At 37.8% G+C, this 15,906-nt stretch overlaps 1 protein-coding gene across 1 annotated transcript; it reads left to right on the top strand.

Moving 5' to 3' along the window:
* The first annotated feature begins 698 nt into the window (after positions 1-698).
* On the top strand, positions 699-1,909 carry LOC141664999 (protein FAR1-RELATED SEQUENCE 5-like). The gene is made up of 2 exons (XM_074470957.1): positions 699-726; positions 846-1,909. The coding sequence occupies exons 1-2, from the start codon at positions 699-701 to the stop codon at positions 1,907-1,909; spliced, it is 1,092 nt and encodes a 363-aa protein (XP_074327058.1).
* The last annotated feature ends 13,997 nt before the right edge of the window (positions 1,910-15,906 follow it).

The following is a 15,906-nucleotide window of genomic DNA, read 5'->3' as shown; positions in this document are numbered from 1 at the left end:
ATATTGAACCTACAGGGTCACACCATAAAAAGAGAATGATTTTATGGTGGAGGAATTAATTAATAATGGCTAATAATTATTTATTTGTGAAATAAATAATTAATTGGCAAATTTAATAATTGATTAAATGAGATTTAATTGATTATAAATTAATTAAGAAAAGTTCTTAATATTATTAATTAAGGATTTAATTTTTGGAAATTAAATCAAGAGAGAGAATTATTTCTAAAGTGTTTAGAAAAAGGATTAATAATTAAAAGGTGTTTTAATTATTAATGAGAATAATAAATGGGATAATAATAATATTATTTATGGGAAAATTTCAGCTGAAAATTTTGCCTATAAATACACTATTATAGACCCTATTTTATTCCAAACCCCAGAAACCCAAAAGTTTCAGAAAACCAAATTCTCTCCACCTCCTCCTCCTCCTAAAAGTCGTTTTCTTGGTGGATACCGGTGGAGTGCTTCACACTTGAGGAGCAACTGCTAAGGATCTCTGATCGTTGTCTCCGATTAATATTTAAAAGGTTAGATTCGATCTCTCGAATTTTTATTCACGATTTATATGCTTTTATTTGGATTTTGTGTGTGTAAAAGTGTTTTTCCACGCCCCGCTGCGTTTTAAAAATCCAACAATCCTTACCCACTAATTACATTTGGTAAACTCAATTTCTTGCTTTTTTCTTGTTGTAGTTATGGATAAGATATTTTCTAGGTTTCAAGGTAGAAAAGCTTTGAAAAAATTGATAATGTTGTAAATAGTGAGGTTGTTGATGTTAGTGGTAGTTGCTTACGTGATGATAATGTAAATTATGTTAACCTTGTTGATGATTGTGATGAAGATGTTTATGTTAGTGAATATAGATTTGAAAATGAAGATTTGCATGAAAATAGTGAGCTTATGCATGATAGTAGTGAGAGTAGGGATAAGAGTGTTGTTGGGGAAGAAGATATTGTAATTCCTTTTTTGAGTCAAAATTTCCCTAATTTGGTAGCCGCGGAAAATGTAATTAGGGTCTATGCTTTGAAAAATGGATTTGCAATTAAAATCCAAAATACACAAAGGCGTGTGGACAAAACCATATATGCCCGTACTTATGTTTGTAATTTAGCGGGAGAAAACCGCGATAAAGAACCCGTAGAGGATGAAAAAGTTTTAATAGGAAGTGTCGGTAGTGAGAAGAAGAAAAGGCGTAGAGATAAACTTCCTAGAAGTGGATGTAAATTTAGGATCTATGTGATTAATAGGCGAAATACAAAGCATTGGGAGAGAACATCGTTGGAGTTAAATCACAATCACAATGTTGTGTCGCCTTCTAAGATGAATTTGATTAAAAGGGAGCGACATGTAACCGCCGCCCAAAAAAATTTAATAAAGAGTTTACATGTTTCGGTTATTGCGCCTAGACAACAAATAAATATATTTGGAAAAATGCACGAAGGAGAGGAGCAAGTAGGGTTTCATGTCCAACACTTGAGAAATATCGTGCGAGATTTTAGAAAAGATAATTTGGGTGTAAATGATGTGCAAGCGGGATTGGATTTGTTACATAGGTTAGAAGAGGAAAGTGGAGGAAATTTTTTTATTCGGACTTTAATTGATGAAGAAGGTAGATTGAAGTGTCTTTTATGGGTTGACCCCCGGTCATTGTTGGCCTACAAAAATTTTGGTGATGTGGTGGCATTTGATACAACATATCGAACAAATAGGTATGTTATGCCGTTTGTGCCATTCACCGGGGTGAATCATCACTACCAATCGGTTCTCTTTGGATTTGCACTAATGCGTGATGAATTGAAGACTACATTTGAGTGGGTTTTGGGTACTTGGTTAGAGGCCGTTGAAGGTAAAGCACCTTTGGCTATTATCACCGATCAAGATCAAGCGATGGCGGGGGCAATTTAATCTCAACTACCGAACACGACACATTTGTTGTGTTCGTGGCACATTAGTAACAAATTTTCGGAGAAGCTCTCAACCTTCTATGCAAAGGAGGAATTTAAAGGCGACTTCAACAATTGCATATATCACTCGTTGACCGAAGAAATTTTTGAGGATAGGTGGAAAGCATTGATCTTGAAGTACAAGTTGGAGGATAATACATGGTTGCAAGGCTTGTATAATTTGAAGCATAAGTGGATCGATGCTTATACACATAACGTTTTTTCCGCGGGTCAAAAAACATTTTCAAGAAGCGAAGGAATGAATGCCTTTTTTGATGATTATGTAGGGTCTTGCACGGGGTTGAAAGAATTTGTTGAGGGTGCACAAAAAGCGTTAGAAAGACAATTTATGCGTGAGAAAGAAGAGGATTATAATATACGTCATAAAATTCGTTGCATGCGAATGAAGACCGCCTTGGAGCACCATGTCGCTTCCATTTATACGAAAGAGATGTTCAAAAAATTTCAAGACCAATTGGTTGAGGCCTCAAAATACTTTGTCGAAAAGGATAAAGACCGTTCCTTAGAATATGTGGAGGATACGTACTACAAATGTTATCGACCATTAATGGTTGAGTCTAAGAGAACCACTTATCTCGTTACCTTCAACAAGTTGTCATTTCGGGGTTCTTGCATTTGTAGAATATTTGAGCATTCGGGCATGCTGTGTCGTCATATTATTGCCGTGTTGACAAAGAGATGTATGGCCGAACTACCGGAACATTTTGTGAAACGGAGGTGGACTAGGGATGCCAAGAGAGTTGATGGTGTCTTGCCATATCACATGCCCGGAGATGATGCCTCATCCCATGATTTGACTACAACGGAAAGATTTAATCATATGACTTTACTCACTATGGGGTTTAGTCATAGTTGCATGGCATCGAAGGAACGTTATGAGTATGCCGTGAGAGTTATTAATCGAGAGACCGAAATTATTGAGAAAATGCTCGTTCATGGGGTGGAAGGTGTTGGAAGTGAATTTGATACCAAAATTACTCAAGAAAGTGGAGAGAAGTTGCATGAAACTATTCTGGACCCCATTGTTTCGAAAACCAAAGGGCGCAAAAAAGAGCACCGAATTAAAAATCCCGTTGAGGAACTTGCAAAGAAAAAAAGGAAATACGGTCATTGCAACATTGAGGGACATGATGCTAGAAAATGTTTAGTGAAATTGGAAGAATTGAGAAAAAGTCAAAGTGGCCAATTGTAATTCAAATTTTATATAACAATCTCTTATATATTCTTTTGTCGTGCTTTATACTTATATTGATTGTAGTGGTTCCACCTCATTTTTCTAACATGCATTTATTCTTGTTATATGTAGGTGAAATGACCAATACTTTGGATGACGAATCGGTGTCTCACGTTAGCAACACATTCTCGGACTCGGACTCTGAATTCCAGGATTGTATGTCACCAATATTTAGCGAGTTGGATGTAATTGCTCGTGAATAGAGCGAGGAACTAGCACGGTTTAACGAAGGACCTCCCCTAGTGAAGGAAGAAGACTCGGAGTTGCACCCTCCCGAAGAAGAGGCATACCGTTCAAGGGTGTGGGCCGAAGCATGCCACTGGTTAACCCTTCCTTGCATGTTTGTAAGGAAGTGGAGTAGTGTGCCGCCTTACTTTATCCTCTTTTTGAACTTGGGTAAGGAGTCCCCCGATGGCCCTTGGAGACTATCCGAATGGGATGGCGGTAAAATTTTGAATTGTGATAGGATCGCGGACATACGTAAGTTGAAGCCCCATGAGGGTGCCACCCGAGACCAAGTACGCATTGATCACGTCAAGGGTTGGGTGTCCCACTTACGTGGTGACGATAACACTGCATGGGCTTGGACGCGTGCACCATGGTGCAAATTCAATCTCTACGACGGGTCAAGCACCATTCCCGTCATAATATGGAATGATCACGAGACTCATGTCAAAGTCACTGAAGGTGTGCTCCGCGAAGGGTGTGTTGTTGTGCTCTATTGGGTTACATACATTGTCAGGGCCGACACCCACCCCCCGGGGTCTCAACGCACCGACTATCGGACGGCTTCTCTAACTTTTTAGAGATATTTAGTAAGTTAGGGTAACTCGTACGAGAATTCCCTTTGTTTAAGTATGTTATTATTTTTCGATGTAATTTCATCAAACTAGACAAGTTATGCACTTATTTGGATTAGAATTGCGACAATTATGTAATTTCTAATTTGTTCTTGATCCGTTACTTGAAAACATATTATATCGAAACACAACTCCTTTTATGTGATATGAAGTAGAATGCACATTTATTTTATAATATTTATTGTTGTAATGCATGGGAATTTACATGCAAAGTTGACAAAATGACCATATGCTAGTCATTATAGTCAATTAATTCTTAAATTTTGGAAGTCATAAGAAATAATGTCGTAATAAAATTTTTATTGCATATTACAGTTTATATAGTTGAAATACATCAATTTTTAACATATTTCCAAAAAAATAGGGGAGAAAATTTTCAAAAACACACTGTCCTTTCCGCGGAAAATAACCGCGGAAGGCTTAACCCTTTCCGCGCTTATTTTCCGCGGAAAGGACAGTGTATTTTTTTGAAAGATGCCTTTTGTAAATGCAACATCCCACCTGTTTTACAGGATACCAACCAACACAATCAATAGCCAAACAACAGCAACTTGTAAAATGTAAAAAAAAATCTCCAAATTTAGGCATCCCTCCAAATATGGCCCAAATCGCCAAAAATTACAAAATCCCAAAATTTGAAAGTTGTCAAAACCTTTTAAAATTTGCACAGAAGTGCATGGGGGCCATTATATATACAAATTAATAAAAAACGAAAAAAAAACTAAAAAAGGGATGGGAAAGGGACACGGTCGATAAACGACCGATATAAACGAAACAAGTGTCAATTGTCATTAAACCAAATAAGGGTACGCGATGATGTTCGAATGTAACAAAATAAGTTCAACTACACTACACAAACATAAGATTAAGTTACACAAGTAGACGAATGACCTAACTACTACTCTTTCCGGCTACCCTCTCCATCCTTTGCCTCATGCGATGTGTCAGTATGGGTCTAGCCATCCCTTTTTGAAGCTCCTTCGCAATCCTATAACAAAGGATCTCCACGTCCGAGGCAATCCAACGAACTTTAGCGAGGTCATATCCCTGCAACATGTAGTCCATATATTTGCACACGTACACACCGCAATCTAAGTAGTTATTTTGTTTAGGCATTGCATCCCAAACATGAACTAAAGGCTCTTCATCTGGGAAATTTCTATTCTTCCCAACATAACCAAGCATACTTGTAAAAACTCCAACCTAACACACAACAAAAAACAACATTAGTTCATGAAAGTAATAAGGAAAGATTTAAAAATTACAATATAAGGTGTCGTCGAGGAACTATTACCACGCACTCTTCCTCTTCGGGATATTTAGTGTTGAAGTTCATATGATCAAGTACCATCACGCCCCATTCCTTCACAGAAAATACCATGAGAATCCAATGGTTCTGGTTCACGTTCACGGGAAGAAATATGTAGTCCACCTGGTTAATTGGTTGACCTACCCCACAACTCGCCCAATTAAGAAAGAAATGCAAGGTCCTTGCAGAATAGGGACGGGAGTAGTCCACTTTCTTCGCCAACTCCATAAAAAGTGGATCCATGAAGTAGTATGAAGGCATCCTCAGATACATCCCCGCGGAAGTTATGGCCTCCTCACGATCACGCAACAACCACTGCAAGAAACAGGTTGTACCATAAATGAAATAAAAAGAACAACATAAATGAAAGAAGGTCAAAGAGTATACCATGTAGGCATATATGATCTTATCATCTAGCCATCCTTTGGGTTGCAAACTCTGCATAACATTTGGGGCCAAAGTCCACATAAGATCGTGTGTTATAGGACCACTCCCGGGCAAACCTCCCCATCCCCAATCCCTCATAATATTTATCTCCCATTTCTCTTCAACCGGGCGGTGGATATCCATCTTCTCAGCCCTCGAAGACAACCCATATGCAAATATAGATGCATGTGTAGGGGCCTGTGACACCTGCTGAGACGGCTGTATCATGTCAATGACATCGGCCTCTCGAGTCTCTCCAACTGTAGGCCTCATCGCCTCGGGAGATAGCTGAATATGCTGGAAAACTGGAGCATTATATGTCGGGCCTCTAACATCCTGCATGAATCAGCAGTACGACTCAAGAAATATCGGGGCAATCCTCCTAAACTCCTGCTCATACTCAGCGGGAATGTTGCTATCCATAGATTGCAGACATGCCAACCCCTTCTGTATCTGTAAAATACATTTGTGGCACATAATTAGATGCTACTATAATGTAAAGGAGGAAACAATTCTAAAAATTATGGGAAAAACAATTATAACAAACTTACAAGGTCAAATGCCTGGGAGTTGTTAAACAACTCCCGGGTGCTGTACTGTGGCTCTGGCAATGGTTGTGGCTTCCCAACACACATCCGTGCAATACCTGAGTACCACTGCATGTAGCCCGTGTCATCCACTGAGTCTGGATGACGAGCCACTGCAACCTCGGGGTGCTGATTAAAATGGGTCCACTCTCCAATCTCAGCAAACCATATACCCCGCTAGTCATAGGGATTAAACGGAATCATAGGCTTCCTATACTCTGTCATGTTAATAGGTAACCGTGGGATACCCTGTCTGAACCCGAACTGTCTCATCACCCTGTCTGAATGCTGATACTCTACAACATCATAGCATAGCACTGGAATCTTGGCAAGACCAAAGTAATGAGCCTCCCAATCCTCAGCCGATATGTCATGATCCCCATCTGAATCCTCCTCCACCTCGTGAAAGTGGGCATATGGCGTCCAAGACACAATATCAGCCGCTACTCCATCAAACTCACCTCTATAATGTGGCAAATTATGATGAGGCGCCAATCTAATATCACGCCTACCTATAGCCCGTTTCCTCTTAACAACAATCCCAGCCCCAGGAACATCCTCATCCATAGGATCATCAGGAATAACATCAGCCTGCACCTTACCCTTCCCTCCCTTTCCCCTACCCTTACCCCTAACCTCCTTCACCTCCGTCACCTTCTTCCCCCCTAACCTCCTTCCCATGTTTCCCTTTCACCTCCTTCCCCTTCACCTCCTTCCCCTTCTTCCCCCTCTTCCCCTTAGGCTCCTCCTCCGCCTCCGCCTCCTCCTCCTCAACTACCACCTCATCTATCGACCTAGCCCATAACTCAGCCCTGGATATGAATCCCGGATAGGATCAGGAAGAGGTCTCCCAATCAAGAACCGCTCATATGCCCATAACTGCAACAACCACGTACAACAGGAAATCCTCTTGGCCCCTTTCTGTACTGCATGCTCGAGCCCCCTATATAGATATGAAAGAACCGCAGAACCCCAAGACCAACTCTGCACACCGGTAAGATAGCGGAGGTGTCCAATGTACTTCGGGTGCACAACATTCCTACTACTGGTAGGAAATAGATTAGAACCAACGACCATGAGCAAGTATGCCTGTGTGTGGATAATAATCCTCCTCGGATCAGGACCCGGATCAGCCCTCCCATATCTCTGATACAACCATGTGTACTTTATGTCGGCTCTGGCCCATCCCGCCTTCACCTCCTCCTCATCCAACGGCTCAAACCACTGTCTCGAAAAATACGCCAAACCACTCTCCAGACCGTCACCAACTAACGCATATCCAACAACCGGTAAACCCAAGATATAGCCAACATCCTCCAAAGTCACTGTCATTTCCCCCTGTCTGATGAAGAAGGTATTGGTCTCGGGACGCCACCTCTCCACAAGTGTCGTGACAAGCCTCGCATCATTCTGCAAAATCACACCCGGATTTGCAAACACACCAAAGCCAATGCTATGCAACAAGTCCTTCTGTGCATCAAACAAAACCCACTTCACATGATAGGAGTTATCAAAGATAATGTCATGACTAACTGGACCCGGCAATATGTTATCCATCCTGAAACAATAAACACACAATTTAACGTTAGTTACTTCCACATTTAAAATTGACCGTATAATCACGTTCACATGTACCAAAATTCAAAATTTAGGCCTTGTTAATTCAAATCTCAACCAACACATTTCAATCAGTCAACAACATAATGGAACCACCAAGACATTCTCACAAATACGACACAACCACAATCAACAACATTAAACCAAACGCAACCAAGACATTCTCACAACGTTAAATATTCCTACACAACCAACACATTTCAATCAATCAACCAACACATTTCAATCAATACATGACCCAATCAATTCTCAAATCAATAATCGTAATCCTATAATCAACAATCAGGTTCAACAAAAACACAATCGGGTTCAAAACATAATCGGGTTCAAAACACAATCAATGGGGTCGAATTACATATACATACATACTTACATATACATACCGAATTATAACCCAATCAATTCGAAGTAAACAAAGAACAAAGAACAATCAATTCGATTTCAAAACCCTAACCCTAAAAACAGACTAATACAAAGAACAATCGAGAGAATCGGACCTTTGGGTAGAAAACGGTTGTTGCTTGGTTGTTGTTGTTGGATTTTTAAACGCAGCGGGGCGTGGGAAAAACACTTTTACACATATAAAATCCAAATAAAAGCATACAGATCATGAATAAAAATTCGAGGGATCGAATCTAACCTTTAAAATTAATTCGGAGACAACGATCAGAGATCCTTAGCAGTTGCTCCTCAAGTGTGAAGCACTCCACCGGTATCCACCAAGAAAACGATGTTAAGGAGGAGGAAGGAGGTGGAGAGAATTGGGTTTTCCAAACTTTTTGGGTTTTCGGGTTCGATGGGGTTAGAATAAAATTAGGGTCTATAATAGTGTATTTATAGGCAAAATTTTCAGCTGAAATTTTCCCATAAATATTATTATTATTATCCCATTTATTATTCTCATTAATAATTAAAACACCTTTTAATCATTAATCCTTTTTCTAAACACTTTAGAAATAATTCTCTCTCTTGATTTTATTTCCAAAAATTAAATCCTTTAATTAATAATATTAAGAACTTTTCTTAATTAATTTATAATCAATTAAATCTCATTTAATCAATTATTAAATTTGCCAATTAATTTTTTTATTTCACAAATAAATAATTATTTAGCCATTATTAATTAATTCCTCCACCATTAAATCATTCTCTTTTTATGGTGTGACCCTGTAGGTTCAATATTAAGCCGGTAGTAGAAATAAATAATAATAAAACTATTTTATCATTATTTATATAAATTCTCTAATTTATTAAATATGATTAATTAATTAATAACATTTATTCTACATCGTGAGTGATGCTTCTCAACATATCGCGACTATCCGGATAATATGAATTCACTGCTTAGAATACTAAGAACCTGTCAGTGAATAGTTACCGTACAATAAACTCCTTCTACCCTACAATGTTCCGATTAAATACAAGGCATGGATCTCGTGTCAAGCCTATCTAATTCAATCACTTGCTTACCATTTACTATGCGTAGTTCTATGCAAATTAGAAACTCCTTTCTAATTTCATTCACTCTGGCCAGAGATTCCTGAACTAGCATAAGTGGATCAGCCTTGAACATTCGCTTCCTTCACTGGAAGGGGTAGATCCTTTATTGATCATACACTATCTTCGTGTACAAATTCCTATACCCAGAAGAGCCCTAATAATTGTCCTTGGAGACTAAGAACTAAACCAAAGCATAGTTCAGTGTACACAAGATGACTATGATGACCTCAAGTCTAAGGATACTTGTACAACTATCACTAAGCGAACAACTGCTGACACGTGAGTGAACTCCATCAGTTGTTCAGCTGGGCGAGTCATGTTCAGTGAACTTATTCCATAATAAGCACCTACATACTAGCTATAGTGTCACCACACAAATGTCTATGAGAACAGACATCCTTCATAATGAAGCAAGCATAGTATGTACCGATCTTTGCGGATTATTAATTACCAGTTAGTAATCCTATGACCAGGAACTATTTAAGTTTAGAGTTATCATCTTTTTAGGTCTCACTATTATGATCTCATCATAATCCATAAAAAGCTTTACTCTAAACTATGGTATATCTTATTTAAACACTTAAATAGATAAAGCCCGTAATAAAAACAAAACAAGTCTTTATTAATATCAATGAAATCAAAACAGATTACATAGAAGTTATTCCTAAATCCTAATACATGATTGGACTTAGGACATATTCCTTTCAATCTCCCACTTGTACTAAAGCCATTCACTCTGGTAACTAATACGCATATCATCTTTATGACGATCAAAGTGACTTTCAAAAAGTAGCTTTGTGAGTGGGTCTGCTATGTTGTTATGTGTGTCAACTCTAATTCAATACAATATAAGAAATGTTACCGCGCTCCCACTAACCCTTTTGTAGACGCATGGTTCATCTGCGTTTTTTATAAAATCAAACTCTTTGATTATCTCATCAAAACGAATGTTCCATCTTCGAGAAGCTTGCTTTAAACCACATATGGTTCGCAGTAGCTTACACACTAGGCTTTCATTTCCCTTGGAAAGAAAACCATCTGGCTATATGCCATATCTCATAGTCGTAGTAAGCAGCAATCGCAAGCAAAATCCGAACTGATTTTAACAGGGCTACAGGTAAAAGGTTTCATCAAAGTCAATCCATTGCCTTTGTTTGAATCCTTTTGCCACAAGTCTGGCCTTATAGGTCTCCACCTGGCCATCTGCTATAATCTATCTTTTGTATACCGTATACATAGATTCCATTCTGGATTTCATGGCACTATGCCATTTCTCTTAGTCAACACTACTCATAGCCTCATTATAGGTCACAGGGTCGTCATCATCAATGATCGACAACTCATTGTCATTCTCAATGACAAGGCCATAATACCTCTCAGGTTGGCGAGACACTCTCCCTGATCTATGAATGGGCTGTTCCACAAAAGGTTGTTCAGTCAGAACAGGTGTTTCCACTCGATCTGTAGTAGTTTGTGCTTCTTGAACTTCATCAAGTTCAATTTTGCTCCCACTGTTTCCTTCAAGGATAAACTCCTTTTCCAAGAAGGTAGCATGTCTGGATACAAACACCCGATGATCGGTGCAAAAGTAATACCCTATAGTCTCTTTAGGATATCCCACAAAACTACATTTTACTGATCGATATTCCAGCTTATCTGGGTCAACTTACTTGACATAAGCTGGACATCCCCAAATCTTAACGTGTTTAAGACTCGGTTTCCTTTCTTTTCCATATCTCATACGGAGTTTGAGGAACAGATTTGGAAGGCACCTTATTCAGTAAATATGCTGAGGTTTCCAATGCATAACCCCATAGGAATACTGGAAGATTTGCATAGCTCATCATGGACCGAACTATGTCTAACAAAGTTCGATATCTCCTTTCAGATACTAATCTGGAGGAGTCCACTGGGAGACTATACCATTTACTTTGAGATAATCCAGAAACTCTCCATTCAAGTATTCACCACCTCGATCTAATCGAAGAATTATAATACTATGTTTGGCTGTTTCTCCACTTCATACTTATACTCTTTGAACTTTTCAAAGGCTTCAGACTTGTGCTTCATCAAACACATATCCGAATCTAGATCTATCATCTATGAAAGTAATGAAGTATGAAAATCCACCCATGGCTTGCGTAGACATCGGTCCACATACATCTGTGTGTACCATTCCTAGCAAATTTGCAGCCCTCTCTCCATGTCTACTAAATGGAGACTGCAGTGCCACAACGAAGTGAGATTTTCATCATCCCCTTTCTTTTATTAGTTTGTTCAATCTGAAGTAAATTATGTCACATATATTCAGACCATTATTTAAAGTACCACGTCCATAAAGAATATTATCTCTAAGAATAGAACATTCATTATTCTCAATAATAAATGAAAATCCAGCCAAGTCTAACATGGGAATAATATTCTTCACAATCGAGGGAACAAAATAACAATTATTTCAAACAATAGTCTTGCCCGTAGGCCTATGTAAATGAAATGATTCTACATCTTCAGCAGCAACTCTTGCTCCATTTTCCATCAGTAGAATCACCTCCTCTTCCTCAAGAGTCCTACTTCTCCTTGGTCCCTGCAACAAATTACAGATATGAGAACCACAGGCGGTATCTAATACCCAAGTAGAAATGACATATTCACTTCTATCATGAACATACCTGAATCAGAAGCGGTAGTCTCACTACCCTTCTTCTTCTTCAATTCTGCAAGGTAAACCTTGCAGTTCCTCTTCCAGTGCCCCACCTTGTTACAGTGAAAGCAAACAACTTTGCTCTTGGGGTCTTCAGCTTTGGGTGGAACCGGCATTTTTTCACCTACTTTCTTCTTCTTGGAAGAGTTCCTCTTCCTTTTCTTAGGATTGGAACCTTCACCAATTAGAAGAACAGAACTCTTCTTAGGGGGAAAATTCGATTCCGCAGTCTTCAACATGATATGGAGTTCAGGCAGGCTGACATCCAACTTATTCATGTGAAAGTTCACAACAAACTGCGAGAACGAACTCGGAAGCGATTGCAAGACCAAGTCTTGGCTCAGCTCCCCATCCATGGCAAAACCAAGTTGTCCAAGACGTTCAATCAAATTGATCATCTTAAGTACATGGTCATTCACAGATGATCCCTCAGACATCCTACAACCGAACAACTCCTTCGATATCTCATATCGAGCTGTCCTCCCCGCCACATCATACAACTCTTGTAGATGCATGAGGATAGTGTGAGCATCCATATGCTCATGTTGCTTCTGTAGCTCAATGTTCATGGAAGCTAGCATGATGCATTGAGCAACATTTGCATCATCTAACCACTTACGATACACAACATGTTCATCATTATGTGCATCACTAGCAGGTTCAGTAGGCTTAGGTGAGTCAATCATGTATTCCAGCTTCTCAATCCTGAGAACAATTCTCAAGTTTCGAAGCCAGTCAGCATAATTAGGACCAGTCAATTTGTGAGCATCCAGTATGCTCCTGAGTGATAGTGCAGAAGACATAACGTACAAAGTAAATCTGTAAATGATAAACATATAACAACACTTAGCAAATATTCGATTTCATTTCAAAACACTATATGAATCGGGTCTTTATTCATAAGTGGCTCCCACTAGTTTTCCTAATTTATTCAACCCCCTACGTGAAAAATTAAGCATTCATAATGCTAGTGGGAATAGGGATCCTACATTCCATTACACGACCCCGGCTGTAGCACGAACTGCCATGTAATGTTCAATAGGCAGACAACTCTTGTCAATTACATCTCATGTTATTCCCTAATCAAACTTTAGCCTCTTGAATAATTGAGTCTCGGATGTAGCACGACAAACTCAATATTCTAAGTCAAGTCTAACCCAACATTCCGTACAGTTGAATCAGTCCCCAAAGGCCCACGGCTGTAGCACGTACCGACCTTTAGATTCTTATTCAATGTACACATCTCTATGTAATAGACAAGTATTTCTTATTTCGAAATCAAAGCCCTCGGCTGTAGCACGAACCGACAATGATTCAAAAATAAGAACTACTTTCTATCATGTTGGAAGGCTATGACCGACACAAGCCCGTTGTATCATTGGCCAATTACTACTTGATATTATTTAATTTTAGAGGGATTATATTACGTTACAATCATAATCATATTATAAAGAAATTCTTCCTTTTAAATTAAATATTTCAAATCAATAATCAATAATCAGATGATTCCCAGATCAGGTGGAGCATTGTCAAGAGGCGTCACTTAATAACCCTTTCTTACAGATATAAATCTGTTGTTGACAGAATCATCATTTCTCTCATATCGAAGATTCATATTCAATTACGTGTTTCATAAACACAAGAATCTCATGATTGTATTCATAATATTATTATTAAGGTTATGAAACAATTTCACTATACTAGGTTGTCTCACAAACGCCTTATGTTTATTTAAGTTCGCCTAAATCTATCATCGCATGATAAACTAAGCATATATCACATATATCAACATGAATAAACATCAAGGTAGGCATGTTACATCATCTAGCACATTAGAACAAGCAATATACATCTCTATGTATCACAAGAAGCATTTAAAATCAATTCAAACAGTTAAAAATAGCTTTAAAACACTTCATGGAAATATAAACAGTTCAAAACTTTTATATAAACTAAAATTGATCACTCCATTAGATCCGTCTCAAAAAAACGAATCCAATGGTATATTGCACGCCTAAAGCGGAGTTACGAAACTCCCAGAAAATCAATTTTAAAATCAACAGAAGGGCTGTAACGCATTCCGGTGCTGCGTTACAAGGGTGTGGCGCATTCCACCCCTATAATTTTATTTTTTTTTCAGCAGCCGACTTCTTTTTTTCGGAATCCGCGCCACCTGACATCTGACCTACTCTATGCAGCAGTACGTTTTCTTTCTTTGCATCAACAAACAACCATACAGCAGTACAGCAGATGCAATATATATATACTTACAAATAATATATATATATATGATTATTTAATTACGAATTTAATTTTAAGAACTTCAAAAATTCATAATAAAAAATCTATACATCATAAAATTATGAAAAAAATACCCAGACGATCTACAACACTTGTAGAACCCAGATAACATTCAAAATTATTCTGAGAAACGATTTCTCATCAGACAAAATTAATCCATGATATAACTTGTAAAAATCATAATTAATTCATACAAGCACATAAAATTCTGAAATTTTTACCACAGATCTATATGCATACAACCTATGCTCTGATACCATTGTTGGATTTTTAAACGCAGCGGAGCGTGGAAAAAACACTTTTACACATATAAAATCCAAATAAAAGCATACAGATCATGAATAAAAATTCGAGGGATCGAATCTAACCTTTAAAATTAATTCGGAGACAACGATCAGAGATCCTTAGCAGTTGTTCCTCAAGTGTGAAGCACTCCACCGGTATCCACCAAGAAAATGATGTTAAGGAGGAGGAAGGAGGTGGAGAGAATTGGGTTTTCCAAACTTTTTGGGTTTTCGGGTTCGATGGGGTTAGAATAAAATTAGGGTCTATAATAGTGTATTTATAGGCAAAATTTTCAGCTGAAATTTTCCCATAAATATTATTATTATTATCCCATTTATTATTCTCATTAATAATTAAAACACCTTTTAATCATTAATCCTTTTTCTAAACACTTTAGAAATAATTCTCTCTCTTGATTTAATTTCCAAAAATTAAATCCTTTAATTAATAATATTAAGAACTTTTCTTAATTAATTTATAATCAATTAAATCTCATTTAATCAATTATTAAATTTGCCAATTAATTATTTATTTCACAAATAAATAATTATTTAGCCATTATTAATTAATTCTCCACCATTAAATCATTCTCTTTTTATGGTGTGACCCTGTAGGTTCAATATAAAGCCGGTAGTAGAAATAAATAATAATAAAACTATTTTATCATTATTTATATAAATTCTCTAATTTATTAAATATGATTAATTAATTAATCACATTTATTTTACATCGTGAGTGATGCTTCTCAACATATCGCGACTATCCGGATAATATGAATTCACTGCTTAGAATACTAAGAACCTGTCAGTGAATAGTTACCGTACAATAAACTCCTTCTACCCTACAATGTTCCGATTAAATACAAGGCATGGATCTCGTGTCAAGCCTATCTAATTCAATCACTTGCTTACCATTTATTATGCGTAGTTCTATGCAAATTAGAAACTCCTTTCTAATTTCATTCACTCTGGCCAGAGATTCCTGAACTAGCATAAGTGGATCAGCCTTGAACATTCGCTTCCTTCACTGGAAGGGGTAGATCCTTTATTGATCATACACTATCTTCGTGTACAAATTCCTATACCCCGAAGAGCCCTAATAATTGTCCCTGGAGACTA

This window comes from Apium graveolens, chromosome 6 (assembly GCF_009905375.1).
Source record: "Apium graveolens cultivar Ventura chromosome 6, ASM990537v1, whole genome shotgun sequence".
NCBI classification, from domain to species: domain Eukaryota; kingdom Viridiplantae; phylum Streptophyta; class Magnoliopsida; order Apiales; family Apiaceae; genus Apium; species Apium graveolens.
Note: the sequence above shows the minus strand (reverse complement) of the source record. Positions and strands in the feature narration are given on the sequence as shown.